The sequence below is a fragment of the Chanodichthys erythropterus genome, chromosome 14, assembly GCF_024489055.1.
Source record: "Chanodichthys erythropterus isolate Z2021 chromosome 14, ASM2448905v1, whole genome shotgun sequence".
Classification (NCBI taxonomy): Eukaryota; Metazoa; Chordata; class Actinopteri; order Cypriniformes; family Xenocyprididae; genus Chanodichthys; species Chanodichthys erythropterus.
This window is the reverse complement of record NC_090234.1, coordinates 8,177,847-8,205,216: the sequence shown is the minus strand read 5'-3', so window position 1 is coordinate 8,205,216 and position 27,370 is coordinate 8,177,847. Positions and strand designations below refer to the sequence as shown.

General features: G+C 36.1%; 1 protein-coding gene across 1 annotated transcript in view; it reads right to left on the bottom strand.

Moving 5' to 3' along the window:
* Positions 1–482: 482 nt before the first annotated feature.
* Positions 483–27,370, bottom strand: part of dync1i2a (dynein, cytoplasmic 1, intermediate chain 2a) — a 49,195-nt gene continuing 22,307 nt past the window's right edge. The window contains exons 6-16 of the mRNA XM_067409207.1: positions 19,508–19,594; positions 16,589–16,751; positions 16,400–16,499; positions 15,919–16,044; positions 12,490–12,636; positions 12,222–12,335; positions 11,609–11,742; positions 6,659–6,803; positions 6,437–6,577; positions 1,226–1,351; positions 483–831 (exon numbers count right to left, since the gene is read on the bottom strand). Coding sequence (XP_067265308.1) covers positions 718–831; positions 1,226–1,351; positions 6,437–6,577; positions 6,659–6,803; positions 11,609–11,742; positions 12,222–12,335; positions 12,490–12,636; positions 15,919–16,044; positions 16,400–16,499; positions 16,589–16,751; positions 19,508–19,594 — 1,397 coding nt within the window. The 3' untranslated portion in view covers positions 483–717. The remainder of the gene's footprint in view (positions 832–1,225; positions 1,352–6,436; positions 6,578–6,658; positions 6,804–11,608; positions 11,743–12,221; positions 12,336–12,489; positions 12,637–15,918; positions 16,045–16,399; positions 16,500–16,588; positions 16,752–19,507; positions 19,595–27,370) is intronic.

Sequence of the window (27,370 nt, the reverse complement as noted above, 5' to 3'; positions counted from 1 at the left end):
AGTAGTGAGAACAGTAAAGATGTTAGGGTGAATCTTACAAAACCTCTCAAAGATATTTCATTTTTCATATTTCAACCCCAAAATCAATAGAAAACGAGGACATTTGTAACTAAATGACAAATCTACCATTTAAGCACACTCTCTCACCCCATTTTTACTGTATTACAATATAAAACCTGTAATACAGAATTTGCTTTACTCAAATCTGTGTAAATTTCAGGCAGTAAATCTAATACTTAAAACATTTTGTTTTCCTTTAAACTGAGACTTGGAGGGGAAAATGTGCTTAACAATCAAGAAAATAATCTATAAAAAAAAAGCTTTTTATGTATGTAAATTTTAATTTTGGGGCTGAACTATGAGCCAGACACAGGTTTAATGAGATTCATTGGTGTAAATGGTTCATATTTGGCTGTGCATAATGAGCTGAGAGTTTAGCACTCTTAGAAATACCTGGATAGAAACAGAAACATTCATTATGGTTTTGTTTAGTTTTTTTTTTTTTTTTGCATGCGAATGTTAAGGCTTCTGGTTGTGGGGTGACTGGGAGGCCTTCAGCTCTCGCACTATGAATCGCACCTACAGTCAATGTTTCATATTTTCATTCCAAACAAAAGGCAGAATCAAAGGTTTGCAGACAGAAATCATTTCATTTCCAAAGAGAGAGATGATTACAGCTTTCGGAGATCTCTGGAATAGTGCTGGTTTCCATGACGATCAAGCAGAAAGGCGTTGGGCGGCCAGCTCCTCCGCATCGTCGCGGTTCTCGTTGATCTCCACCAGCGTCCGCACAAATCGGGTCCATTCGTCGTTTCGCGGGACTGCGATTTGCTATGGAGAGGATTGAAAAACATTGTGTGTAATATGTGAGTGTTTTGTAAAGAGGTGTAAAGCGGCACAGTGGACCAGCAGGCTATTCTGAGAGCGAACTGACCCCTGGCTAACAATCCTCCATCTCATTCTTCTACTCTATCTGCTTTCATCCCATCTCGTGAGTGACAGAGGCCCTCTGTGGCCCCTGAAGGGCCGTGCTGTTAGGGCCCCTCTCTGACAGACGTCTAATTGTAGTGTGTGTCATCTTTAGAGGCTCCGCATGGGCTTTTTACACGACTGTTTCAGTGACAGAACGGGAGCGAGAGGGAGAAAGCCGCTCAACGTCCCGCCCAGGAGCTGAAGGTGTTGCTGTGTAGTCAGTCTGTGATGTGTCTTAAGTAAACTCTCTCACCTCGCCGACGTCGTAAATGTGGATCTGTCCCTCTGAGTCGCCGACAGCGATTTCTCTGCCTGACTGAGACCAGCGCAGTCTGTTTAGAGCAGGACTTCCTTCCACAGCCATGCTGGCAGTGGGTACCTGAACACACACACACACACATACACACATTAGTTGAGCTTGTTGTGTATTAAACTTTTTTAATAATGCCGTTTTTTCACTCGGTATCTGATACATCCTCATTATTAATCAAAGAGGTCATGCAACACGTAACAGAACGAGAAGCATTACTTCCATGCTGATATTTGATAAGTAACTGGCTTCTCAAGTACAACTGTTCTTGTGAAGTTAAAGCTGAATTTTAGCATCATTACTCCAGTCTTCAGTGTCACATGATCCTTGAGAAATCATTCTGATATGCTGATTTGCTGCTCAAAAAACATTTATGATTATTATCAATGTTGAAAACAGCTGTGCTGCTTAATGTGAAACTGTGATACATTTTGTCAGGATTCTTTTTCAAATAGAACATTCAAAAGAACATTTATTTATAGAAATCTTTTGTAACATTACAAATATCTTTACTGTTGCTTTTGATCAATTGAATGCATCCTTGTTGAATAATATTTCTTATTTCTTAACAAATATTCCAAAAAGTCCAAACTTTTGAACAGTAGTGTATATATGCTTTATATGGAAGCTTGTTTCCACCACTGAATAATAAATAACAAATAAAAAAGGTTATTGCAACTTTTTATATCACAACTCAGACTTTTTTTAAACTCACAATTACAAGAAAAAAGTCAGAAATGCAAGAAAAAAGTCAGAATTGCGTGATATAAAGTCATAATTGCGAGATATAAAGTCAGAATTGCGAGATATAAAGTCAGAATTGCGAGATATAAAGCCAGAATTGCGCGAAAAAAGTCAGAATTGCGTGAAAAAAGTCAGAATTGCGTGATATAAAGTCAGAATTACGAGATATAAAGTCAGAATTGCGAGATATAAAGTCAGAATTGCGAGATATAAAGCCAGAATTGCGCGAAAAAAGTCAGAATTGCGTGAAAAAAGTCAGAATTGCGTGAAAAAAGTCAGAATTGCGAGATTTAAAGTCAGAATTGCGAGATTTAAAGTCAGAATTGCGAGATTTAAAGTCAGAATTGCAAGAAAAAAGTAAGAATTGCAAGATAGTCAAAAATGCGAGCAAAGTCAGAATTGCGAGAAAAAAGTCAGAACCGCAAGAAAAAAGTCAGAACCGCGAGAAAGTCAGAATTGCGAGATTTGACTCAGAATTGCGTGAAAAAAATCTGAATTGTGAGCTAAGTCAGAAATGCAAGAAAAGTCAGAATTGTGAGAAAAAAGTTGCGAGATATAGTCAGAATTATGAGCAAAGTCAGAATTGCGTGAAAAAAGAATTGCGAGATATAAAGTCAGAATTGCAAGAAAAAAGTCAGAATTGTGAGATATAAAGTCAGAATTGTGAGATATAAAGTCAGAATTGTGTGATATAAAGTCAGAATTGTGTGATATAAAGTCAGAATTGGGAGATATAAAGTCAGAATTGGGAGATATAAAGTCAGAATTGTGAGATATAAAGTCAGAATTGGGAGATATAAAGTCAGAATTGTGAGATATAAAGTCAGAATTGTGTGATATAAAGTCAGAATTGGGAGATATAAAGTCAGAATTGTGAGATATAAAGTCAGAATTGTGAGATATAAAGTCAGAATTGGGAGATATAAAGTCAGAATTGTGAGATATAAAGTCAGAATTGTGTGATATAAAGTCAGAATTGGGAGATATAAAGTCAGAATTGGGAGATATAAAGTCAGAATTGTGTGATATAAAGTCAGAATTGGGAGATATAAAGTCAGAATTGGGAGATATAAAGTCAGAATTGTGAGATATAAAGTCAGAATTGCGAGATATAAAGTCAGAATTGGGAGATATAAAGTCAGAATTGCATGATATAAAGTCAGAATTGCGAGATATAAAGTCAGAATTGCGAGATATAGTCAGAATTGCGAGATATAAAGTCAGAATTGCGAGATATAAAGTCAGAATTGCATTATATAAAGTCAGAATTGCGAGATATAAAGTCAGAATTGCGAGATATAAAGTCAGAATTGCGAGATATAAAGTCAGAATTGCGAGTTATAAAGTCAGAATTGCGAGTTATAAAGTCAGAATTGCGAGTTATAAAGTCAGAATTGCGAGATATAAAGTCAGAATTGCGTGATATAAAGTCAGAATTGCGAGTTATAAAGTCAGAATTGCGAGATATAAAGTCAGAATTGCGAGATATAAAGTCAGAATTGCGAGATATAAAGTCAGAATTGCGAGATATAAAGTCAGAATTGCGAATTATAAAGTCAGAATTGTGAGATATAAAGTTAGAATTGCGAGATTTAAAGTCAGAATTGCGAGATATAAAGTCAGAATTGCAAGATATAAAGTCAGAATTGTGAGATATAAAGTCAGAATTGTGAGATATAAAGTCAGAATTGTGAAAAAAAGTCAGAATTAGGAGATATAAAGTCAGAATTGTGAGAAAAAAGTCAATTAGGAGATATAAAGTCAGAATTGTGAGATATAAAGTCAGAATTGTGAGAAAAAAGTCAGAATTAGGAGATATAAAGTCAGAATTGTGAGATATAAAGTCAGAATTGCGAGATATAAAGTCAGAATTGTGAGATATAAAGTCAGAATTGTGTGATATAAAGTCAGAATTGTGTGATATAAAGTCAGAATTAGGAGATATAAAGTCAGAATTAGGAGATATAAAGTCAGAATTGCGAGATATAAAGTCAGAATTGTGAGATATAAAGTCAGAATTGTGTGATATAAAGTCAGAATTAGGAGATATAAAGTCAGAATTGTGAGATATAAAGTCAGAATTGTGAGAAAAAAGTCAGAATTAGGAGATATAAAGTCAGAATTGCATGATATAAAGTCAGAATTGCGAGATATAAAGTCAGAATTGTGAGATATAAAGTCAGAATTAGGAGATATAAAGTCAGAATTGCATGATATAAAGTCAGAATTGTGTGATATACAGTCAGAATTAGGAGATATAAAGTCAGAATTGCATGATATAAAGTCAGAATTGCGAGATATAAAGTCAGAATTGCGAGATATAAAGTCAGAATTGTGAGATATAAAGTCAGAATTGTGAGAAAAAAGTCAGAATTAGGAGATATAAAGTCAGAATTGTGAGATATAAAGTCAGAATTGTGAGAAAAAAGTCAGAATTAGGAGATATAAAGTCAGAATTGTGAGATATAAAGTCAGAATTGCGAGATATAAAGTCAGAATTGTGAGATATAAAGTCAGAATTGTGTGATATAAAGTCAGAATTGTGAGATATAAAGTCAGAATTGTGTGATATAAAGTCAGAATTAGGAGATATAAAGTCAGAATTAGGAGATATAAAGTCAGAATTGCATGATATAAAGTCAGAATTGCGAGATATAAAGTCAGAATTGTGAGATATAAAGTCAGAATTGTGTGATATAAAGTCAGAATTAGGAGATATAAAGTCAGAATTGTGAGATATAAAGTCAGAATTGTGTGATATAAAGTCAGAATTAGGAGATATAAAGTCAGAATTGCATGATATAAAGTCAGAATTGCGAGATATAAAGTCAGAATTGCGAGATATAAAGTCAGAATTGTGAGATATAAAGTCAGAATTGCGAGATATAAAGTCAGAATTGTGAGATATAAAGTCAGAATTGCGAGATATAAAGTCAGAATTGTGAGATATAAAGTCAGAATTGCGAGATATAAAGTCAGAATTGTGAGATATAAAGTCAGAATTGTGAGAAAAAAGTCAGAATTAGGAGATATAAAGTCAGAATTGTGAGATATAAAGTCAGAATTGTGAGAAAAAAGTCAGAATTGTGAGAAAAAAGTCAGAATTAGGAGATATAAAGTCAGAATTGTGAGATATAAAGTCAGAATTGCGAGATATAAAGTCAGAATTGTGAGATATAAAGTCAGAATTGTGTGATATAAAGTCAGAATTGTGAGATATAAAGTCAGAATTGTGTGATATAAAGTCAGAATTAGGAGATATAAAGTCAGAATTAGGAGATATAAAGTCAGAATTGCATGATATAAAGTCAGAATTGCGAGATATAAAGTCAGAATTGTGAGATATAAAGTCAGAATTGTGTGATATAAAGTCAGAATTAGGAGATATAAAGTCAGAATTGTGAGATATAAAGTCAGAATTGTGTGATATAAAGTCAGAATTAGGAGATATAAAGTCAGAATTGCATGATATAAAGTCAGAATTGCGAGATATAAAGTCAGAATTGCGAGATATAAAGTCAGAATTGTGAGATATAAAGTCAGAATTGCGAGATATAAAGTCAGAATTGTGAGATATAAAGTCAGAATTGCGAGATATAAAGTCAGAATTGTGAGATATAAAGTCAGAATTGCGAGATATAAAGTCAGAATTGTGAGGAAAAAAGTCAGCATTGCAAGATAAACTCACAATTGTGATAAAAAGTCGCAATTATCTTTTAAATTATTTTATTTCGTGGCGGAAACAAGCTTTCATACTTTTTTAATATGTTGCAGAACAGAAAGGTTTATGAATACTAAATACAAGAGTCATTACAACAAAAGGAGGTTGAATGAAGCCCCAGTCACTAAAGACAAAAGGACAGCATTTAAGGGTTAAAAACATCTTTGATTTAAGTAGCAAAAATGCCATTAGAGTTTGAATCATTTCATGAATCAGATCAAAATGTCCATTTCACTGAATCAATTCAAAACTCTGATTCAACAAGTCATGTGTGTCATCATGCAAGAACGTTCATGCAATGTTTCAATGTGGCATCTGCCATATATTATGTTTTTGTTAAACTATATGAATGTAAATATTGCTCTTCAATACTATGTATCATTATAATGGCTCATATTATGAAAAAAACAAAAAAAACAAAATGATTTTACTGTAGTACTTCAAACATTAAATATTTAAATCCAATTAGCAACACTGTTTGACTGAAATCCTCTAACTAAAAAGAAATCCTTAAATATCAACATATACTAAATATTGTCAACAGGCTGAAAATGTTTTGGATATAGTTGACTGCTGAAAGAAATAAGTTTTGTCTCTCAGTGTAGAAGCCTATGTGGTGGATAAATATTGTTCTGCAGATGTGTGTGTTTATGTATCAATAATGTTTCAAGAAACGTATGCAGTTTAACCTCTGTGTCATTGTTGAGGTTCCACAGGTCGATGCGTCCGAGTCCGTCCACACACGCAAAGAGGGCGGGATGTACCGGAGACCACATGACATCATAAACATAATCCGAGTTATCCTCAAACGAGTACAGCGGCTTGTTATTCTACAGCAGAGAGAGAGAAACGCAGTCAGCTGAGAGATTCATGAATGACAGTGCAATGAGTGTGCATGAATGATCTGTTACCTTGTTGCTCCAGAGTTTGATGGTCCAATCAAAAGAGGAGGTCAGGAAGAGATGAGAGAAATCTACCAGCCCGGTCGCAGTGTGACAGTGAATGCCTGTGATTGGACCATGATGTCCCTCAAACATCTCACTGATACCTGCCCGACTGCTCACACACACACAGAGAGAATGACAGAGGGTTAATGATCAGCATCTCAGCATGTTTCCATCTATCAGGTAACACTTCACATTACTAACACACACCGCTGAGTGTGTGTTGTGTGTGTGAGCTCATTACTGTGAGAGGTAAACAGCCGTGTGAGATGCTGAGAGTGTGTGTAGAGGATGAGATAATCACAGCATCACAAATGAAGAGGAAACATTCGCTCTCTCAGCTCATTACAGCACACACAAACACATCTACTATATCCCATTCATAAACACCAGCTGATTTTCATATTTCTGATATAAAAGGGCAATAAAGATTTGGGAGATAACAGATAACAATCATGACATGATTTCTGCTTCAATAAAGCTCTACAGTCTGTGTTTACAGTAGACACCATAAATGTATTATTAATATAAATGAATATAATTTACTTATACACATTTATTAACTATTTACTTAAAATTAATTGTATATTTACACTAAAAGTTTGTGGTCTGTAAGATTTTTAAAATATTTTTGGAAGAAGGCTCTTATGCTCACAAGGCTGCATTTATTTGAAAAAAAAGAAAAATAACTTTAAATTTTCTATTCGATTATATTTTAAACTATTTAAATATTCCAGTGATCAAAGATGAATTCAGCATTATTACTCATCATCTAATCATTCTAATATGTTGAGTTGCTGCTCAAGAAGCATTTCTGATTATCAATGTTGAGAACAGCTGTGCTGCTTCATATCTTTGAGACAAACACTAATTATTAGAAACACTAATAATTTTAAGTATATAAGTGAACCGTGCTGGCAAAATGAGTCACAATTAGCAAATTTTCAAAAATGAGTTATTCTCTATATAGCACATTCTCTCTCTCTCTATATATATATATATATAAAAAAAAATAAAAATAAAAAATATAGCTGCAAGCAGCAATTACGGGGCCAAGCACAAAAACGGCACAAGAAGCAAGCCAACACGACTGGGAGCATCAGGCTAACTGCAGCAGTGAACAATTAAAGACCTATTAAGATCATTTTATGTGAAAGAGCTGAAAAATGATCAAAAATGAGGATTTACTGCTTCATCACTTTCGACCAATAGGTGGCGCTGTGTCCAAATTGTTGTGGTATGGTCAGAGTGAGGTGACAATGACACTTGCAAAGTTCGGTGTCAATATGTCAAAGCACTGAAGATTTATACAAAAACGGTTTGACATATCGACTTGAAATCCATAACTTTTTGTCGGCATCGTCTGAAGATGACACGGTTCAATTTTGGTGAAAATCGGAGCAACGGTCTAGGAGGAGTTCGAAAAAGTAGGTTTTTAAAGAAAAACAATATGGGGGAAAGGAAGTTTAGCTGACTATGGCAAATTTGATATCTATGTTCTCAGCATGACCCAAAGAATCTACTGAGACCAGTTTCATTTCAATTGGTGAATGCAGTCAAAAGTTATTAACATTTTTGTACATTTTGTTATAACTTTTGGCCACAAGGTGGTGCTGGTCTGAAACTTCTCAAGCACTTTCAGGGCATTGTCCTGATGACCCATACCGAGTTTCGTAACGATACACAAATGCATTCACAAAATACAGCATTTTAGCACAAATTTCAAAATGGCCGAAGAACAAAATGGCCCATATGAGAAAATTGGATATCATTCGACTCGGCATGATGCCTCGAATCTAAAGAGACCAAATTTATGAATTTTTGTCAAACCCATTAGAAGTTAAAAGCAAAAATAGCCATTTTTCATATCTCCACTCCAGTAGGTGGCACTGCGCCGAAACACTGCATGATGCCTCAGGTCATGCTTGTGATGACATGTACCAAGTTTGGTCTAAATATGATAAAGCAGTGCAGAGATACAGCTTCAGGAGTGGGTTTTGCATCATGACTCAAATTCGTTGCTCCAGTATATGAAAACGATTTGACGTATCGACTTGAAATCCATAACTTTTTGTCAGCATGGTCTGACGATGATACGGTTCAATTTTGGTGACAATCGGAGCAACGGTCTAGGAGGAGTTCGAAAAAGTAGGTTTTTAAAGAAAAACAATATGGCGGACAGGACGTTCAGCTGACTATGGAAAATTTGATATCTATGTTCTCAGCATGACCCAAGGAATCCACTGTGACCAGTGACATTACAATAGGTGAATACAGTCAAAGGTTATTAGCATTTTTGTAACATTTTGTTTTAACTTTTGACCACAAGATGGCGCTGTGCCGAAACTTCTCAGTCTCCTTCAGGGCATTGTGCTGATGACCCATACCAAGTTTTGTAAAGATACGTTAATGCGTTCGTAAAATACAGCATTTTAGCACAAAATTCAAAATGGCCGACGGCCAAAATGGCCGAATTGGGAAAATTGGATATCATTCGACTCGGCATGATTCCCCGAATCCAACGAGACCAAATTTATGATTTTTGGACAAACCCATCAGAAGTTATAAGCAAAAATACCCATTTTTCATATCTCCGCACCAGTAGGTGGCGCTGCGCCGAAACACTGCATGGTACCTCAGGTCATGCTTGTGATGACATGTACCAAGTTTGGTCTGAATACGATAAAGCGTTGCGGAGATACAGCCTTACTTCTGTTTTCGCAAGCACTACGTACAATTCGTTCGTTAGTTTTTCGAAAACGGTTTGAGGAATCAACTTGAATTCCATAACTTTTTGTCAGCATGGTCTGAAGATGATCTGATTCAATTTTCATGAAAATCGGAGTAACGGCCTAGGAGGAGTTCGAAAAGTAAGTTTTTCAGAAAATTCAAAATGGCGGAAAAATTTTCATGACGGAAAATGACGTCATATGGTGCGTTCGATTCGTCTTGAGCCAAGGAATAAGAGGAAAAAAGAATTGTGTTTCTAGCCCTTATGGTTCAAAAGTTATTAACATAAACATAAGTGCAACTTTGGACAGCTGGTGGCGCTAGAGGGATTGAGTTAGAGACTCCAAATTTGCTATGGACAAAGGTCAGACTGTCCTCTGACTGTGTGCCAAATTTCACAACTTTCCCGCCAGCGGTTCTATGGGCTGCCATAGACTTCAAGAGCGGAAGAAGAAGAAGAATAATAATAAGCGTACGGAACGCCAACAATAACAATAGGTGCCTAAGCACCTTCGGTGCTTGGCCCCTAATAATGTATGATTTGTTGGAATCTGACAAAAAATGACTGAGCACCTGTTTGAAGTCTATAGAGTCAGCAAAGTCAATTTTGAGAAAAATCGAGTTAAAGTTTTCTGAAGGTTCCAAAACAAAATCACCAACAACCAAACCTTAAAATCCCTGGTAATGCCACAAAATTTGACATAAACCAAGTCAAAAACCCATATCTACAGGAAAGAAAAAAATAAAAAATATTATATATATATATTCTATTATAATATATATATATATATATATATATATATATATATATATATATATATATATATATATATATATATATATATATATATATATATATATGTTCAACTTTTCTTCCCCCCATGATTCCACTATTGTTTAACAATAATGAAACAGACAGCCTATATATTAAGACCTACTGTACCAAATTAATCTAAATACAGTGTTACACATCAGATGTTTTTCCCCAACAGTTAACCAAACGTTCACTTAAAAGCAGGAACACATCAAACCGATGCCGACGAACTAGTGGCGACATAAGCAGACTGCGGGGTTGGCTCATGTCAGCAGCGTCTGGGTCTAAAGTTGGCCTGACACACCAAACCAACGCTCAACAGCCGACAGCCAAGTAGCACGTCCGTTCTGCGCCTGGATAAGATGAAATGCCTTTCCGTACCAGCAGGTGGCAGTAGCTGAAAAGCCAATCAGAATGATCAAATGGCCCGACGGACCGACGAGCTCCGACGCTGATTCAACATATCGAATCAGCCGGAAAAAAAGCCGACGAGGACCAACTTCAGCAGACGAAACAAAAAAAACAAGAAAAAACAAAAACTGCCCGACTGCGACCGTTGGCTTGGTGTGTTCCTGCCTTAAGACATAACAGATAATGTTTGCGTAAATACTTGCAAAGACAGATTTTTTTAAATACTGTAATTCTGGGTATATCGGGATCGAGCGCTGTCTGAGGCGTCTTTGTGCGCGCTTCGGATCTGTTAGTCAGCACGAGCAAGATCGTTTTATTTGCATCATCATGAGTTTGAAAATCACATTTCATTGGTTCAGACTCATGACATCGAGAGTTCACTATGAATATTCAAAATTTGGAATGCTGTGCCAGTCGTTGAGAAAGACGTCATTTTTCATGGTCAAAGGAAAGGTACTCCTCTCAGAAAACGTACAAATAAAGATACTTTTAGATGTTTAATTGCTATTTGGAGCATTGGGATCACTAAACTAGGGCTTAATGAACTCATTTTTGTGAAAACTTCAATTTTGATCAAAATTTACATTTTTCACTTGTTTTGCCTGTAGCTGGAAATAAACATGTATGCATTCCCACTCATTTTGACAGCACGGGTCACATGTTATAAGTGTTACATTAATATATAAAACATCTTTTGTGAACTAAACAAGCATGTTGATCATTCCACAAAAGAAACATCAAAGCATGCCTTTCCACAAATTTCCACTTTCAAAAATATGTTGGAAATTGTTAAAAATCATATAATCATATTATACTGGGATTACCTGAGACATGTTAATACAGGGACTTAGAAAAATGTGCCATTTTGTGAGAAAGAAAAGTGGTTGGTCTGCATAAGCAGATTACATGCACAGATCCAGAGATCTCCTGCAGTGAACATTGTGTGTAAGTGTGTGTATTACCTGCCATGACGACAGGCTGTGTAGACTGATCCATCCTCACTTCCCACCACAAAGTTATTAACATCACCCAGAGGGAAAGACATGGAGGTGACCGCAACGGATTTAGACTGCTTAAACACCAGCTCCATACTGTCCTGTTGACACACACACACACACACACACACACACACACACACACACACACACACACACACACACACACACACACACACACACACACACACACACATCAATAACACAGCCAATAGCCTCCCTCACAGATTAGAATGCGCAATTTAAATTCAGCTAGCGCTTTACCAATCATTAACATCTGACACTGTGGTTTGGCAAATGTTTTTGGAAACTCAAGGATGAGTTAATGGTATACTAACTCCAAATGCTGTGTGCGTAAGGCAGCAGGGAAGAGGTTGTGGCTCTCAGTGGGCCTTTTATAGTACTTCTGAAGCCAACAAATCACTTCCCTTGGCACTTGTCACTAAGAATTGTACAAAACATTCACTATTTTTACTGGTTGAGTAAGCAAGTCGCTTTCTTTGAGTATGATATTCAAACTCTGAAACAATGAACTGAGAATTTTTAAATGGCATGTGAGAGCACAGAGAATTGTGGGTACCTGTGGTTGAGACAGCATGTCCAGACTCCAGGAGCACATCTTTCCATCGGTAGAGATGCTAATGAGGTTATGAGCGTTCTGTGTGCCAACCACATTAACACAGTACACTGGGTGCTGAAAGAGAAACAGAAAAGTAAGGTTAGCGTGAAAAACAATAATAAAACAAATTTGAACAATAAGCAGGACATCACAGTATTAATATCTCAAAGTTGTTGGGCTGCAGCTACTGCTTCGCCTCATTTTCTGTGTGGCGTGCAACGCCATGTACCGTGTGGGCCGCAGCAGAGAGAGGTGTCCTCTGGACAGGAGTGCGTCTGTTACTTCTGTTGTCCCACAGGACGATCTGTCCTGAATAAGTGCCTCCGACAACCAGGTTAGGATGAAACTTTGCAAATGCTGCAGACATGACTGCAGACTACGAGAGAGAGAGTTACAAAATTTTAAAAAGTTCATAAAGACATCATAAAAGTAATCCATATGAATCAAGCAGCTTAATTCAGGTCTTCTGAAGAGACACTACTGCTTTATTATGATGAACACATTTAATTGAGGCTTTTTATTCATTTAAAAATTGATCAAATATAGTCAAAGCCAGCTCAACTGTGCTTGCTTGCCATGCAAAAACAAACTTTATTGGTTATTGCGGAAGCTCAAACTTACTGGAGTGATGTGAAAACAAAACTCACATGTCAAGCAAGCAAATGAGCCTTTATTTACCATATTTGATGTGCTCCATGTATGTGTTGATCAATGTTTATCACTCTCCCCTCTGGGAGTTTACCAGCCCCAACACACTCAGCTAAGAAGATGAAAAAAGTTCAAACTTCTGTGAGTGTTTGTGAATACTTGTGCAGTGTTTCCGCATTTCTGTGTGTGTGTGTGTGAGAGAGAGAGCGCTGTGTATCCGTTCCTGTGGGCAGCACATGTGGTTCTACTCAGGCTATCCACAGCGGATCACCTCAGGTCAAACACACAACTAACACTGAACATACAGTAACACTCAACAAATACACAACCGCACAGTGATAAAACCTTCCAAAAGAAATGCCACCATCTGCTTCTGTATTGTTTGTAATGCAGCATAATGGCCAGAATGATTCAAATCCGCGAGGTTGAATGTTTGTGTATTTTAGATCAACGGAAGTCAATAGAGTTCACACTGGTAATTCTCATTTTATAAGTTCTTACAAATTTCATATACAGAAATTATATACCGTCAAACCAAAAATTATTCACACACTATATATATATATATATATATATATATATATATATATATATATATATATATATATATATATAACTAGTGGGTGCACTATAGTTCATTTATGTAAGTGAGGACATACCCAAAAATTCTTCATACAGTGGACTACCAGTAAAATTGATAAACATTTGAAACCAAAAAGGATTCAGACACTTTGACCTTAAGTCTTGCTTAAGTGTTATCTGACATAATTAAGATTATTTTTTCTGACACAGTTTAACTCTGAGATCTTGTCATATTGTATTACCATTTTTTAAACTGTAGTGAATAAACTGTACTAATGAATGAAATGTTCAAAGTGTCTGAAAAGTTCTAAAGTTCTAAAAAAATCTTGCATCACACTAGTTTGCTCTAGTTCATGCATAATTTGAATTTTCAAAGAATTTCTAAATTCTTGAACGTAGTAAATGGCAGTAGTAATAACATGGTTATTAACAGCAACTAAAACGTTTACCTCTTTGCACATTCACATGTTGCTAAGAATTATTCATTAGATACATTATGGCTTTAGTTGAAAATTAAGCTATGAATGTTTCATAAGCTTAAGATCAAAACTGAGGAATGCAAAAGGTGTATGCAGATTTCGAAAGTATTTGGAGGGTTTTGTAACATTCAATAAGCAGAATACTGACTGTAAGAAGTGTTACTGACTCTATGCTTACAGACCTCTGCTAACAACTTGAACCTGAGTTTGTGCATGAATGCGCATGTGTTTGCAGAGAGTTTAAAATAATAGTTCATTCATAAATGAAAATTCCAGCTCACCCATGTTGCTCTAAGCTGGTATGACTTTCTTACATGGAACACAAAAGGAGATGTCATGGAGAATGTTAACATGCTGCGTTTTTCCACACAATGACAGTTGATAGTGTCTAGAACTGTCAAGCTCCAAAAGGGACATAAAAGTACTATATTTTAAGTCTTCTGAAGTCATACAATAGCTTTGCCTGCGGAATAGACTCAAAATAAGTCTATATTCACGTAAAGTCTTCCCCTTCACTGCAGTTCTTACTTGTGTTGAATTTAAACATGACATGCTGCACCAGGCTGACGCAGTGGATGGCAAACACCACTAGTTCTTGTGTGCACGAAAAACCCAACATGGCAGTTTGATTACGCAGAACTGTCTACAGCAGAGGTCAAGATTGTCAATGAACTGTTTAAATTTGAGTTTTTCTACTTACCCTGATAAAATTTTCAAATGATTTGTTGCTTTTGATCCAAGTTACTTTTATTCTAATAAATATGTCTGTTACAAATTTGTGAAATTTCACAATTGTCTAAGCCACTTTTGATACCACAGCAAAACAAATATTAAGTTCCAACATTAAAGACAAGTAAACTGTCAGTAATAAAACAAGAAATATACAAATTACAATCAAAAGCACAAAAGGAATTAAATAAATAATGTTTTATGTTTTTCATGTAGGTCTAACAGTAGTATTCAGGTGCAAAAATACTACAGAAATTAAATGTAATAAAATATATATATATAAAAAAATAATACTGCATACTCTTTAATGTATAAATAATGCATAAAAATAGAAATAAAGATTAAACCTTATCAAGGCTACAAAAGTTAATCAATCAAGTGACTGGTTTTCTCTTTTTCTTCTGTTGTTTGATTAACATTAACATTATAGCACAGAAAACTGCTTGTCAGACAATGCATGAGTACAAAATCGAGTTCTCTTTTGTGTTTTCTTGCGCCTAAATGTCTTCAAATAATTAAAATATTTAAATTGGCTTAAATTGACTTAAAAACACACATTTACAGATATGCTTTTGTTGTATGAAATGGATTACTGAACTATCTTCAAAATCTCGTCATTTTTGTTCCATGGAAGAAAAAGTCATGGGTTTGTGATGACAAGATTTTTCATTTTAGGGTGAACTGTTCCCTTAAGGTATTAAGTGTGTGTGTGTGTGTGTGTGTGATTTATAAGGACACAAATTTGTATAATGACATGGGTATTACATTGGTATTACAACATAAAGGACATTTCATGGTTCCTCATATTTAAAATAGCTTTAAAACATACTAAACAATGTTTTATTAAAAATGTGAAAGTGCAGACAGTTTTCTGTGATGGGTAGGTATAGGGGTGGGGTAGTGTAGGGGGGTATAATGTACAGTTTGTACAGTATAAAAACCATTACGCTTATGCAATGTCCTCACTAAGATAGCAAAACAAACCTGTGTGTGTGTGTGTGTGTGTGTGTGCACGTGTGTGTTTGAATGCATCACAGTGTGTAGAAGCTGTGCAGGGGAATGAGACTGAGAGAGAAAGGTACAGAGAGAAGAAGAGGATGGAAGGAAGTCCAGCTGCAGCCCACCTGTGAGATCTCAGGCCTGTGTGTAGGTGTTTGTATATGACAAGCATGTTCACGCGGGATGGTTTTCAGGAGGTGCGTGTGTGTGTGTGTGTGTACCTGACAGTGGAAGACATACTCCGGTGTGGTCTTCTTGTATTTCATGTTCCAGACCAAAGCCACTCCATCAGGCTCATGTGGGGCTTCCTCATTGTTGTTGTAAGATGCAACCAGCAACTCTGGATACTGTGAACACATGTACAGATGAGGAAAACAAAACTTTTGACTGCTGGCATTAAGTCTGTTCCACATTACAGCTTATTCTTGCCAAGAACCACCCACTTATACACATTTCTTTTTTAACTGGTACTGTATTATAATAGATATCAATTATACCATAATGACCTATAATGCATATTATATCCAATCAGCTGTATGTTCCCATGAATAACAGTTGTCAATGTTTTGATAAATCATAAAACTTGATCAACACCTAATTTAATGTTATTATTGTATGTAATGTATGCATGCATGCTTGATTGATTTATATATCAAGATTTATACAGGTCATTTTTGATATGAGGTTTAGGAGGTCACGCACCTGTGGGGACCAATCCAGACAGGTTACCACTCGCTGTTTGGACCAGCGATCATCAACAAACTGCCTGTTTAGAGACAGTTTCGCCCCAGCCTGCATCTCACTAGATACACACACATAGTCAAACATCTTGCATTAAACAGTGCATATTGAGTTAGTTTGTGGTTTTAGGTGTGTAGAGCTGATTGTTACCCCTCCTTCTCCTCCATGTCACGGCCACTGTAGTCGAAGAAAACATCCACGTGTTCGGACAGAGCGCGCTCAATGATGCGTGTGCTGTGATCGAAAAACTCCATGAACTCCTCTGAGTGCAGAATTTGTAACTTCTCCTCCTCGGTTAGCTCATGAGGGGGCGCTACACTCACCAACAGACAGGAGACAATGGCAGGTGTGTAATTGGATTAAATTAATTCATTTATACATCAAAATAGTTGAATTCTTGATTCTAACGGTTGACAATTGTTCCACAAGTAGTTGCAGGTTCGTTCTTGTTATTCCAGTTGTGAGCCATGCAAGATACTTAAAGGGTTAGTTCACCCAAAAATGAAAATTCTGTCATTTATTACTCACCCTCATGTCGTTCTACATCCGTAAGTCCTTTGTTAATCTTAAAAACGCAAATTAAGATATTTTAGTTGAAATCCGATGGCTCAGTGAGGCCTGCATAGGGAGCAATGACATTTCCTCGCTCAAGATCCATTAATGTACTAAAAACATATTTAAATCAGTTCATGCGAGTACAGTGGTTCAATATTAATATTATAAAGCGACGAGAATATTTTTGGTGTGCCAAAAAAAAATCTAAATAATGTCTTATTTAGTTATGGCCGATTTCAAAACACTGCTTCAGGAAGCATCGGAGCATAAATGAATCAGTGTGTCGAATCATGATTCGGATCGCGTGTCAACGGCTGAAATCACGTGACTTTGGCGCTCTGAACAGCAGATTCGGTACATTGATTCATAACGCTCCGAAGCTTCCTGAAGCAGTGTTTTGAAATCGGCCATCACTAAATAAGTCGTTATTTTGTTTTTTTGGCACACCAAAAATATTCTCGTCGCTTTATTATAATAATATTGAACCACTGTACTCACATGAACTGATTTAAATATGTTTTTAGTACATTAATGGATCTTGAGAGAGGAAATGTCATTGCTCCCTATGCAGGCCTCACTGAGCCATCGGATTTCAACTAAAATATCTTAATTTGTGTTCTGAAGATTAACGAAGGTCTTACGGGTGTGGAACGACATGAGGGTGAGTAATAAGTGACAGAATTTTTATTTTTGGGTGAACTAACCCTTTAATTGTTGTCTAAATGTCTAAACACAAGTATATATCACAAGGGTAACTGCACACACTCTAGGTGGAAATATTCAGTGGTCTGTTGTGAATTTTGAACAACCACTGCACATTTTCATAGGCAAAGACAGAACATATATGAATTGTTCTACAATAACGAATAGGGCTGGATGATGTTTGTCAGTTTAATCGATTACGTCAATTACATAATTGAGTCGTTTTGCATGAAATGCGTTGATTCGTTGTGCTTTTTATGTTCCACAATGAAGCCTCCAGGGCATGAGGAAAATCAGCCTTTATTACAAAAAGTGTGGACATTTTTTTTAAACAGAGACCGAATAAAATGGTGTAAAACTGAAATAGCAAACAACAGCAGCACAACTTTTATGTAAGAGCATCTAAAAAGAAAACATCCCAGGGCTCTCCTACCTTAACATGAGGAGACGGCAGTGTAAATATTTGGACTATTATAGTGAATTTTTACACAGCTCTAGAATATGGTTGTCAGTCCTATATTTTGTGCTTAATGTGGCTGTGTTCAGACAGCATTCTGTTTTTTTCAAACTGCCATGTATTACAAAGTATCCACAGTCCCCTGTGGTGAAAATCAAGTTTTAATGTTGTTTATACACCTATGTGGTGTTTTTAATGTCCTATAAAGCAAACCATGTACAAATTCATGTTAACACCATTGCTGAATATGTTCTCCTTTAATTTGCAGTGAGTCAAAAAAAAAAGTCATTGGTGTATGTGACTTCACAAACTACCTTGTAACCAATCACATCAACATGTGATCATCAACAAGTGGATCTCTGAGCTGAATTGGTGTGAGTGAGTGGAGACGGGGCTAATTTGCATATTCATAGACCCACGTACACTAAATGAGTCAAGGGTATAGAGTTACATTCAAGCTATTTTAAGGAAAGAAGAATTTTTTTTCAAGGAAAAAACATTTAAATATGTAAATTTGGTGAACAAAGATGAGTTTCAAGGGATAAAACTATTGACTACAGGGGGACTTTAATGCTGTTGCTGTTTATTCTAAAAGAATGAACTTGTGCCTCGATAATTACGTGCTGTCAATCATAGTAAAAAACCAGAGATGTCACTTGAGGGAAAAATTACCAAACTACAGCTCACCTACTCTGACCATGTGATGAGAACGGCTTCACTAGAAAATGCAATGATGTATGGTTAGTGGAAAAAGGAAAAGAGGCCGCCAAAAACATGTTGGCTCAACACCATCAAAAGTGACACTGGCCTAGGCACAGAACAGCTGAAAAAGACAGCGGAAGACCGCAAAGTATGGCGAGAGCTGGCCCATCGGATCGCCAAGAATCAGATACGACTGAATGGCTAATCATCATCAATCGTAGTAGAACTTCAAGGTTTTATGGACACCGCCATGTTTGATACTGTTGCTATGCTTGCCTCTATGGTTAGTTAGTTAGTTGGATGTGACTTCAGTTATTATTAATCATACAACTGAATGAACATATTCAAGCAGCTACTTTCCTGAATGAACAAAACATTTCAGAATTTACACTTGTAAGCAATTGCTTCTATAAATGCTTAAAACTGAAATAATCGTAAGATTTGATTAATCGGAAAAATAAATAAATAATCGATAGAAAAACAAAATGTTATTTCCAGCCCTAATCATGAATAATGTAATATCAACAAATATCAGTGTTTAGATATATTAGTGAAACATGGAAACATAAAACATTCAAACACACCAAATGATCTGTAATGCATTACAGTGGAGCTGGTAGAACAATGAACATGAGGTGTATTCAATACTTTACCTTCCTCTTCTTTTTTCTCTACTGGTTTCTCTTTCTCTGCCTCGACCTCTGGCTGTGGTTGTGGTGCCTCTTCTTCCTCATCTTCCTCTGCAATAGTAAGATCACAAACATCAGGATAATTTACACCAGAGATACTGTGCTGTTATTAAAGGACGCATGTTTCATGCTGTTCATAGTTTACCCTGGGTTAAGTACATTACATTTGTAAACCGTTGATTAAAGTTCTTATGTGGATATTTATGAGGTTTTATATATATAAGGTTAGAATTGGGGAAGTTTCTGATTGGTATTAAACAACTCAATGTAGAACTACATTCTTTTAAACTGTATAATTTTGACACCACAATTCAGCACACCCACATTTACATATCAATCTATTCAGTGTTCAACGACTTGTCCTAAGGATAATATAGACTGTTGCATGTTCTCAAGTCAGCCAATCTTAACAGAGGCCATTAACATATGCAAATTACCTCTTAAAAGCAACAGTCACCTTTTTAATTCTTTGGGTCGGAGAGTGTGCTAAATGGGTAACACTTTACAATAAGGTTTCATTTGTTATTGGCATTAGTTAACTACTTTAGTTAACATGGACTAACAATGTATAATACTTCCACAATTTATTAATCTTGGTTAATATTAATTTCAACATTTCCTAATACAATTCAACAAATATCAAAGGTTGTATCTGTTAATGCACTGTGAACTAACGCAAATATTTTTATTAGCAATCATTAACAAAGGATAATAAATGCTGTAAAATTATATTGTTCATTGTTTGTTCATTTAAGTTAATGCATTAATGGTAACAAATCAGACTGTAGTAAAGCGCTACCAATAAATGTTATTAAAATCTAAAATTACAATGTTCAACCTTTAAGAAAGCACTTGTAAAGACATTTTTGGGACACCGATGAAACCACTGTATTTCGAGCACCAGCATTTTAGCAGGTGGTAGATGTTAATTTCTCCCTGAATGCCCAGTAACATAAAATAACCAGGACTGTGGAAGGATTTGCTTCATTTCACTGGTTCTGATTAATATCAATTGAATAAGTGGGAAAACCAAAGTGAATCAGCCAACAAATTCCAAGTCCAGGACTGCTGACAGACCGTTTGTCTGCTCAAATGCTCAAGAACAACCTGGAGTGTGAGTGTGTGTGTGAACATCGTATCTACTCCTAGAGTCTGTCCTCTCTCTAATCTGCAGGGGTCTTCGCATCACAGAGGTCTTAACCTACAGCCCGGCCAACAGACTCCCGGCGTAACTGAGACAGGGACTATTGAGCAGCGCATCCCACACACATACGCAGGGCAGCAGGTGCCAGTGGCTGAGACAGCTGACGGCTGTGTGTGTGTATTAGGCAGATGGTTTTGCTGCAATTGTGTGTGTGGTGGCACGGGGATGGCACAGGGGTTTCTGCCTGACTGCTCTTAGTCAAGACTCTCTCCGGATACACAAGTTCATGCAATTAGAGAGTCAGCAGGGGGTCCAGGGACCGCTATTCACCCCCAAACATGAGCAGCTAAATGAAGCTGCTGCCTGACCAGCTGTAAGCCACACACACAGCTCATCTCCTACAATACTCACCACTGATGACTGAACAAATGCAAAGCTCAGGAAAAAAAGAACATGTTAAAAAGACGTTAAAGGAATAGTTCCCAAAATTAAATGTCTTCATTTATTCGCCTTCATGCCATTCCAAACTCGTAACTTTCTTTCCTCCATGGAACAGAAAAGGAGAATATCTGAAGAATATTACAGCCCCATTACATTTTCAATAAAATAAAAAAGGAAAGGGGCCAGGTCTGTCAAGCTCTGAAATGCACAAATATAACCACCATAAAAATACCATAGTAGGCTGCATAAAAAAATAAATAAAAAAAACTTCTACTGAATCGGAATTGGGCCAAGCAATAAAAAAAAACCCATCTCGAGATTGAAGTCATTATAATGTGAGATTAAACTCAGTTTTTTGAGAAAAAAGTAGACACACAATGTTGAGAATAAACTCATTAAATTTTAAAAATAAAATGTTGTTGAGAAAAAAATCGTTACATTTTGTGAAAAAAAGTCAATTAAATGTTGAAAATAAACCCATTACATTTTGAGAAGTTGTTTCGACAAAAAGTAGTTCAACTTTGAAAATGTTGAAATAAAATTTTGAGAATAAACTCAATAAATTTAAGCCATTGCTTTAAGAAAAAAACTTGTTAAAATTTAAAAGAAAGTTTAGAATAAAGTAAACTTTTGAGAGCAAAGTCGTTGTTTCGAGAAAAAAACTAGTTACATTTAAAAAAAAAAATGTTGAAATAAAATGTTGAGAATAAATTTTGAGAATAAAGTTGTGTTGAGAAAACTTTTTAAATTTTGAAAGAAAAGTCAAAATAAAATGTCGAGAATAAACACATTTGATCAGTGTCATGTTCATTGCCTAATGATAGAGGACATCAAGATATATTTCAAGCTTTCTTTCAATAACATAGAAATACTATCAGCTTTAGCTAGTTATAACTGAATAATAATTAGCATACAAACTTCAGAGAGAATTTGCAAGCGGCTAGGACTTTTTATTAAAAAAACTGCCCGATTTGCACGATGTACTCGCTTTTGTCCAACATAAAATAACAACCAGTGGACAAGAAAAACGAGACATTCTAAAACTCTTAACGTGAAAAACACTTAATTGCTTGTGGTGCATATCCACTAGCGTGGGGCAGAGCTAGCCTTTTCAATTCATTCCTACTGAATCTTGAGCTTCACACATTAAATGCGTGACATTTTATGCGTGACATTTTATTTAGAACTATTTTGTTCTTGAAACACAATGACTTTGTTCTCAAAATTTAATGAGTTTATTCTCAACATTTTATTTCAACATTTTTCTCTAAATATGAGTTTATTCTCAACATTTTATTTGTACTTTTTTCTTTTTAAATTTAATCAGTTTTTTCAAAACACAATGACTTCATTTTCGAAATGTAATGTTTATTCACATTTTATTTAAACATCTGCATTCTCAAAATTGAATGAGTTTATTCTCAACATTTTATTTAGACTAATGAGTTTTTTTCTCGAAACACAATGACTTCATTCTCTAAATGTAGTTTATTCTCAACATTGCATTTAAAGATTTTTCTCAAAAAAACTGTTTAATCTCACATTATAATGATTTAATCTCAATTTTTAATTTCAATCTTTATTTATTTATTTTTTTATTATTGCTTGGCCCTAATCCTCTTCTGTATTATTCTGATAAATATTGTGACTGCAATTTAAAATAGGTTTTCTTTTTTAAACCCAATGTTTGGAGGGTTTTTTTTGTTTTGTTTTTTGTTTGTTTTAATATTTATAAAATAATAATATTATAATAATAACTTTGCTACTAACTACAATAGGTCATGAGCTCCTCACATGTAAAACACCTTTGCAATTTGATCATTTTTTATTTCTATTAACCGTGCAGCCCTACTCTATAGTAAGCCATAAGGCAAGCTTGTCTGTGCGAAAACAGAATGAAATATAAGTCATTATTCACTGAAAATACTCCCATCTGCCACAGCGCTCAAATAAAATGAGGCAGCAAATGCCATTTGGATACGACAAGAGAGCCACTGGTGCCATTTTTCTAGTCAAAATGACTTCTGTAGTCCATAACTGGGAATATTATCAGTTAATAATGACTTTCAATGTATTCCTCACACAAAGCTTTGACCTTAGAACACTAAAGAGCTAAAGTCATATGGACTGCTTTTGTTTTCCATTTTATAGAAAAAATGGATTCTCACCTTATGACAAAATAATGAAAGAATTTTTATTTTTGGGCAAATTATTCCTTAATTTGCCCACAAACATCAAGTCATATTCGATAATCAAAATGTTGGTTTTGTGTTACGCCCATGTTAATGGCATGCTGTTTTGCATGACCAGAAAAACCTGTTTCAATAGAGAGTGAAATCGCCCTTTCCTCCAATAATCAAAATGATAATGTCATCTGTCAGATTTTACATCAGAAACGTGTCCACAGCTCTCTCTGGAAAGGCCGGATTTGAAGAGAGAGGGGGGAGGGGGTTTCACTCTGATGAGTTTATGGAGTCGTTCTGATGACACGGGCCATCTCGCCGTGCCGGGCCCGTACTCAGGAAGGAGAGAGGAGAGAAGGTTAAAATCTTTCCTTTCAAGGGCCTCAATCAGGCTAGGAGGAAAACAGTAATCAGTGTCTTTCAGTCCGGGGCCCGAACGCAGCGCGGCCCTTTCTCTGCCAGCCAGACCCGAGCAATCAACCTGCCAGGCATTAGCAGCGGAAAGACAATCTGAAAATAAGGGGTGTAATGCACCTGCCAGCAAAAATGCCCATTTGGAGAAAAGCAAGTGATCCGGGTGACCCCACAGAGGGGAGGAGAGAGAGAGAAAGAGAGAGAAAAACATTTAACAGAATTCACCCTGATGGCAGATCCCCTTCCCATCGACACCTCATCTCAAAGCTGCAGCAATTATAGCTTTTGTATCCCTCAAGAAATAAAAGCTTTTTTTGTGGGGGGAGGGCGTAAGCAGAGAGAGAAAGAGAGCGGCCAGTAATCGGCAGGCTTTGTCAAAGGACAATGTATTAATGCAAGCGCCCCATGGGGTCAGAGGTTGTTCAAGAACACGACTAATGCTCTTTGATGTCCTCTGCAGGTGCACGGACTCCATCGGACGCCCGCAGAAAAGGAGACACAGAGAGACCTCCAAACGCTGACTTCCTTGTTTGTGCTTGTGAAAGAGGACCGAGCAAACCTTAGCTCTGTGAATAAGACTACAGGACTTCTGCGCAACTTGTTGTTTGTGATGGGCTTTACCCCTGGTAAAAAAAAAAAAAAAAAAGATGTGCACAGAGAGCTCACACAAGAAGTTCATCTGAACAGATCAACAAAGATCAATGTTCAATGCAGATTCTGGGCATCACGGGCCTGTTTGGATGCTGGATTTGAATGAGGTATGGACACATTTACCCTTGTTCAGAAAATGTTTGTGGGCGAAATCCAGTTATTTCAATAGGAATCCACGAGTATTGGAATTTCACCTATGGGTGAAATATATTGCCCGGCCAAAAATAAGTTGCTGTTTTGATTTAAACAGTCACATGCTTAAGAGTCCATGACTGGATCATTATTGCAGTGATTATTATGTTTCTAGCATGTTTTATGTTTGGGAGTAGTTCTTTTAACCCTAATTGATGGAGTGTGTAGCTTTTCATTTCTTAAACAACCATATATGAAGACACATCATGGCCATATTCCAGGATGACAATGTCAAGATTCATCAGGCTCAAACTGTGAAAGAATGGTTGGGAGGAGCATGAAGAATCATTTTCACACATGAATTGGCACCAGACCTTAAATTCATTAAAAGTCTTTGGGATGTTCTGGAGGACACTTTACAGAGTGCTCACCTATTGCATTGTCAGTACAAGATCTTGAGCAAAAATTGATGCACCTCTTGATGGAAATAAATGTTGTGATGTTGAGGTGCATCAATTTTTGGTCAAGATCTTGTATATTTGGCCATGCAGATTTTTCATGTTGACCAACAGAAAGCTTGTTGGAATAAAAGTGACTCATACATCATACATACATATTACATACATTGCTACACTATTGACAATAGACAATTAGGTCCTTATTTTAAGGATGTAAGCTCATGGTCTGAAGCGTATGGCGCAGGTGCACTTAGGGCATGTCCGAATCCACTTTTGCTAGTTTAACAACAGAAAAAATGGTCGGCGTGCCAGGCGCATGGTCCAAAATGGGTTGTGCGTACTCTCTTAATGAGTCATGGTTGTATTTTGGGCGTAACGTGCAATAAACCAATCAGAGTCTCGTCTCCAATTCACTTTAAATGCCAGGTGCGCGGATTGCTATTTACATGGCTGAATATAGACACCCTCAACCTGATGAGTCATTTTAAATATATGTGTGTATTGCCACGATTGGTCAAATAAATAGCCATTTTCATTCATCATTACTGCAAATAGGTAATTCTGATACATGCAATGACTATCCATTATGACATGTAGGCATTTTTATCTTTATGTACACAATAATAATTTTAGTAGTACTGTAGTAAAATACAATTTAAATCTGCGAATTATAGAAAGTAAGAATTGAATGTGAGCACGCCGTCTCGTCACTTCAAAATACAGCGCAGGACATGTTAATTGCAGGATGGATGGAAAGAAGCACAAAAGCGAAAACGTAAAAAATAAAAAAGGAGGGATGAAGACATTACAATGAAGTTTGCCTTACTAAATGGGCCCTTACAAATCAGAATAAACAAAATATTGGAGATGATTGTTGGTTGCGGATGTGTTGAAAAACTTAATTCAAGAAGTCTGTAGTGCAAGCGTTCTTCTGTGTGGATGCAAAACCGCAATTGAAAAACTTTAAAACATTATTCTTCAGAGAAACTTTGAATCATTATTCCCGAATTTGGTTGTGTTGGCTGGGGATATCTCTATATATGGGCTCTCTATATATTAGCCACCAGTGTGAGTTTTTTGAGGCAACTGTTATTTATTTAGAACATTATATTAGAATGTATAAATTCCTTGGTGACGTGTCATGCAGCCACACAGACATATATATCGATATATATCATGTTTATTTTATTTATCCTTTTTATTCAAAATACTGAATGTATAACTTGTTAACTATATCATGAATTGTATGATATATTCCGATTATCAAATAGGGCCTATGTGGAAGTGAATGTGTTGTGTCGTTTAAACACCTTTAATGATCATGTTAGTTGAAAGCCTTTAATGCGCCATGAGTTTGCACCGCAATTCAGAGGATCTGTCGGATTTACATCACGTAAATTCTTCCATTTTCCCCGAAATACATGAAAGTAGGTTAAGTGGCCAGTGAACTGGGAGAAGAATAGAGTAAACTTTATTGTTTCATAAACATCTGTACCTAATATGATTAAAACATAGCTATGCATTAATTAAAAGATAGCTATGCAGCTTCCAAAAGCATCCATGTATGGAATTTGAATTTTAAAAAAAATGTCTTTTTTTTTTTTTTTTTTTTTTACAATATTTTATTTTAATGTCTATGGGCCCTATTTTAACGATTTAAACGCAAAGTGTGAAGCACACGGCGCAGGTGCACTCAGGGCGTGTCCAAATCCACTTTTGCTATTTTAACGACGGAAAAACGGTCCGTGCGCTGGGGCGCATTTTTTAAATGGGTTGTCCCTATTCTCTTAATGAGTAATGGGCGTAACGTTCAATAAATCAATCAGAGTGTCATCTCCCCTTCCCTTTAAGAGCGAGATGCGCTCACGCCATGGCGGATTGCTATTTACATGGCGGAATTTGTTGGCGGAAAAGCTGAACGCTTTTCAAGCGAAGAAACTGATCTGCTCGTGCGTGAAGTTAAAGCGCGCGAGCAGATCATCTAAGGGACAAGCAGGATATAACATTATATATATTATATAATTATATATTATATAACATATAACATTATAAAATACACTGACTTATTAAACACACCGATTCAACTGAGGAGTTCAACGAGTGATGTTTTGCTGAAATTACCTGTTAAGTGGCCAGTCAATCTTTCAGTCGTCTGCGTTGGATGCAGGCTTTCAAATAGCTCCGCGCGATCAGTCAGTTAATATGTGTGTGTATTGGCAAAATTGGTCAATTAATTAGCCAGTTCCGTTCATCATTATAAGTAGTAATAGGCTGAATTGAAAATAGGTATCCTAATTCTAATACACACAATGACTATTCATCATTACATTTTTATATTTATGTAGCCTACACAATAATATTCTTTTACACTGTAATCCTTTTGTTTTTAATATTTGGCATATTT